The sequence below is a fragment of the Triticum dicoccoides genome, chromosome 7A (assembly GCF_002162155.2).
Source record: "Triticum dicoccoides isolate Atlit2015 ecotype Zavitan chromosome 7A, WEW_v2.0, whole genome shotgun sequence".
In the NCBI taxonomy this organism is placed as follows: domain Eukaryota; kingdom Viridiplantae; phylum Streptophyta; class Magnoliopsida; order Poales; family Poaceae; genus Triticum; species Triticum dicoccoides.
The window spans coordinates 78,949,358-78,953,976 of NC_041392.1; the positions used below are offsets into that span (position 1 = coordinate 78,949,358).

The 4,619-nt window shown below is 41.2% G+C and overlaps 1 protein-coding gene across 1 annotated transcript in view; it reads left to right on the forward strand.

The window, feature by feature from the left end:
• Positions 1-2,975, forward strand: part of LOC119329549 (rRNA-processing protein FCF1 homolog) — a 3,714-nt gene extending 739 nt beyond the window's left edge. The window contains exons 2-9 of the mRNA XM_037602608.1: positions 47-112; positions 197-302; positions 811-853; positions 972-1,044; positions 1,191-1,278; positions 2,317-2,373; positions 2,459-2,537; positions 2,647-2,975. Of these exons, the coding sequence (XP_037458505.1) occupies positions 47-112; positions 197-302; positions 811-853; positions 972-1,044; positions 1,191-1,278; positions 2,317-2,373; positions 2,459-2,537; positions 2,647-2,660 (526 nt within the window). The 3' untranslated portion in view covers positions 2,661-2,975. The remainder of the gene's footprint in view (positions 1-46; positions 113-196; positions 303-810; positions 854-971; positions 1,045-1,190; positions 1,279-2,316; positions 2,374-2,458; positions 2,538-2,646) is intronic.
• The last annotated feature ends 1,644 nt before the right edge of the window (positions 2,976-4,619 follow it).

A 4,619-nucleotide genomic window follows, 5' to 3' on the forward strand; every position in this document is an offset into this window, starting at 1 on the left:
TTTCGTATGCTCGGAGAACCCTGAGATGAGATTTGCGCCGGTTTAGGTACAAGGAAGATGTGCTGGACCCGCGGAAGAAGGACACCGAGAAGGAGAAGCTCGGCCGGAATGTGTGAGTGCCGCCCTGCTCGCGCTTGGATTTTTGGGGTACGTATTTGGGGGTGCTCGTCTTGATCTAACCGGTGTGTGCTCGCAGGCCGCAGGTGTCGTCGGCGCTCTTCTTCAGCTACAACATGGCGCTCGGGCCGCCCTACCGGGTCATCGTCGACACCAACTTCATCAATTTCTCCATCCAGAACAAGGTCCGTGCGTCGAGTTGGCCTGCTGTCTTTTGGTTTTAGACACCGGAAGCCCCTGTAACCTCAACTGAATCAAGTCTGTAGTGTTCGCCAGAGCTTGTCTTAGAACTGGCTCGTTTGGACAGCAGACTGTTTCAAGTTTGCATTCAGCAACACTCGAAGCATAGTATGAAGTTTAATTTTCTTATTGACAGGTTGAGCTGTAATGTTACACTGTTATACTGTTATATATGCTAACAGGCATGTGTGCTAGTTCACGTGAAGAGCTAATGTATTCATAATCTCATTTGCTTGTGTCACGTCCTGTGTTCTAGATCCATGCTTCGGTGTGAGAAGCCTCAACTAAAGCTAGAAATTATTACCAGACAACGTGGCTATATTCAGATTAGATTCAGTCCACTAGCCTTGGTCATATGCTTTGCTGATGCTAGTGATGTTGTATTCAAGTAAGACTCGTCTTCATGCATACAAAGCTATCTGTGTCACTGAATGCTTCTTTTCCCCTATGCAGTTGGATTTGGAGAAAGGAATGATGGATTGCCTTTATGCAAAATGTAAGTTTTATAGCACGATTGCTTGCTTTCAGTTATCTTATTTCGATTTGTGCTATCCTTTTGGTTTGTATTGGAACTGCACATCTCTTTCCTGACAAATTCGGCCTTTGTTATGAAGGTACCCCTTGCATCACTGATTGTGTTATGGCTGAGCTTGAAAAGTTAGGACAAAAATATCGTGTGGCTTTGAGGTATATTCATGCCCAATAATTACTGTAATATTTGCCGAGTCATCTCTCTATAATGAGCTACTGCTAACTGCACATATGTGTGATTACTATATGATATTGTTTAATTTTCACTAATACTTGTATTTTTGTAATTCCCTCTGTCACAGAATTGCTAAGGACCCTAGGTTCCAGAGATTAGCGTGCACACACAAGGGAACTTATGCTGATGACTGTATTGTTGAGAGAATTACTCAGGTCATATTCTGCTTCCTTGAATTACCTTTTGTTCTCTTAGAGTGGAGGTTCTGGCATCATTTGTTATGCTTAAAAGATTGAGGATAGTTTATTTTAGCTGGATCCCTGTAGAATCTCCATAAGGATGACATTTATATCAAGACCATATTCTTTTGGTGTTGCAAACGATTCAACTAAAATCATTTACAGTGACAGTTTGGAAGTTTGGGTTTGTTCGCTCCTTCAAGATCAAAACTGTGATATTTTTATGAAGTTTTCAACAACAATGACATTATTCCCTTTTCGTGAAGGGTTTTTAGTTGATTTACATTCTTTATTTATGTCCATTTGTAGCATCTAATATCTTCCAGGGCGAATGAAAGGGGCTGTTTGGTTAGAGCCAATGCTCGCGCTTTCAACCATGGGCTAGCCAAATAATTGGAAAATGTTTTTGCCACCCATGGACCGCCAAAAAATTGGCAGAGATTTGAACTAGCATGCTGTAGAGGGCTGGGGCGCACCATAATATTGGTAGCCATCCATATGAGTACACAGGGTCTGGGTCAATGCCAACTTTTTGGTAGGGCGTGTGAGGGCATCAATCCAAACAGCCCCAAAATGTCCTGTACAAGCACTCTTTATGGATGCTTCCCTATTGTTTATTTATACCCCTGCATATACCCTGTGCCAATGCAAGTACTGTATCATGGCATGTACTACCTCCATAAAAAAATACACGATTCCTAGAAAGTGTGCTTTCAGAATTCTGTATATCCAACCACTAAATAAAAAGATAGGAGTACTTGAATATTGTTAAGATAGAAATTGCACCATCAGATTTGTAGAATGGCTTCACAGTATAATGTTCTACGCACATACTCATACGAAAATCAACAGTCAGATATCCTTCAATTTGTTTATAACCAATACCTTTTTGATTGCTTTGGATTACATAGTTCATCTTTAGATAGCAAGTCAATATTTATTTTGCCATGTGGTACCTTTTTTGTTAAACACTGTTTTAAAATAATAATTTAAAACCAATGTTTTCTGTAACAGCACAAATGCTACATTGTTGCCACCTGCGATAGAGATTTAAAGAGGAGAATAAGAAAGGTATACTTGCTTCCTTGAAGTTCAGCACCAGGACACCGAAGTTTTGCCCTTATACTGATAACATGTGCATGCTATTGATTGGCAGGTTCCTGGTGTGCCAATCATGTATATCACCCAACACAGGTACTCGATAGAACGACTCCCTGAAGCTACAATTGGTGGAGGTAATATATTTTGCTCTAGTGGTAGTTTCTGTTCATGAAAATGTTCTGTTTATTTTTCTTTGGATGTGGTAAATCCATGACCTAACTCATGCACCGGTATCTTATGCAGCACCAAGAATCTGATTAGCCCTGAGATGGTACCAAACACCATCACACTTGCCCAGGCTCCTTGATTTAGGATGGATACGAGTACTGCCGTGCTGAATCGAACTGATTGTAACCACTTCAAAATTGTGTACCAGCCTCCTCAGGGCGTCGTTTTCATAAATTTTGAAAGAAACTTTAGAAGAAAGTGTATGGTTGTCCTTTGTTCTGAACTGAACTATAGCCAACTTCCCAGCTTGCTTTGTGTTGTTAATGATGCAGAGTCAAGAATATATTTTATGTAATATGTAAGTGTTGTCATATGGTTCAATGCTTTTGCATGCTTCTGGTTCATTGCACTCAGTTGCCAAGCCAACACATGTGCCGCGTGTTGGATTTTGTAAACTATATGTTCTGAAAGGAAATGAGCTCAGTGTACTCGTGGCCTAAGCTTTATAAGCTCATGTATGACTCTCGTAGCGATAACTATAATTGCTCAACTACTGTAGTGATAACTAAGCATTTTTTGCGGGTGTAGTGATAACTAAACATGACAAATAAAAATGGTGGGCCACATGGTCTCTGCTCTTGGTCATTGTAGAGAATCATGAACCTTTACTTGGTACTACCTCATTAAGTTACAGAGGTAGTAGGACATTGTACATTCACATCCAACCAAAACGTATTATAAAAGGTGGCATAGGGAGAGCAAGCTTACCCGAATGGAGGAGACAGGAAGCGAGGCAGAGTTTATCACCATGCTCTACACACTGGGATAGTGGCATGCTAGCAAATCATGAGCTTGAGAGGCTTCAGGACTTACGGTTCACCTGGGTGCTAGTTTGTAGTAGCATGATGGGAAATGTTGACTCACATTGGATCCACATAGAATAATTTAGGAGGGTACGTGCTGGGGAATGTGAGATAACGATCTTCCTCAAAAGAACCCGCTTGATGTTGTATAAGTAGAATCATCAAGGGTTGATTTACATTTAATGAGTATTTGTACTTGTCATTGTGTTCTTTCGATGAGCGTGAATACTGCACTGTTTTTTCTTCTCTTGCATATAATGCAGTAATAGGATGCACTGGCCACTTAAGCTTCACAGGCTCGTGCATGTGCAAGAATAACTGTAGACTAAAGTGGCCAGTAGTGATTTTTATTTTATAAAATGTGAAATAGCTGCATCCAACCAACCAAGCCAATTTTGTTGCTTTTGTTTAAGTGGAATCGAAGCGTAGAGATTCTCATCATACGCTGGATTTCAATAGTTGGGAAGTTCTACAAGTTATTTTGGATCGTTGTCAATGTTCCAAGTGATTTTCTGAGAAAGGGGAGTGGCTTTTATTTGCCCTCTGCTTTTCCGATCTATCGTCTGTAATTTTTGATTCTTTGAGCCTAATATAGAAGTAAAAACAAGACGTAATAAAAAAGATTGACGTGGAAAGTTCCGATTGAAATAGGATCTCAACAGGAAGATCACTTGCCATTCACTGGTTATTAGAAGCATCCCAAATGCGTCTGGGGCAGAAGTATGAAAATAGGAGAAGGTAGTGGCCAGACGAGCCGACCAAGATTGGATTTTCCGCAAAAAGTATGGTAGAGCGTGTTATGAGTGTCTACACATTTTTTTGAGCATCAGTACAAACACAAGTGCTCATATACACTCGCATACACTCACTCCTATGAACGCACGCACACACACCCTACCCCTATGAGCACTTTCGAGAGACTGAGCCGGCATATCATCTTGAGATTTACGAAGTCACTGTAGGCGCCTCGTCGTCGACGGGAACGTCTCCTCCCACTGAAAGCGCATCGCCGGAAATCCTGAAATAAATCCAGGAATACTGCGAGCACCAGGATTTGAACTCTGGTGGGTTGGGGATATCACTGTCCACCTAACCAACTCAACCACAGGTTGGTTCGCGAGTGTCTACACATCTTTATGAGAACATCTCCAACAAAAGCGCGGTCGCGCTAAAAAACTTTTACAG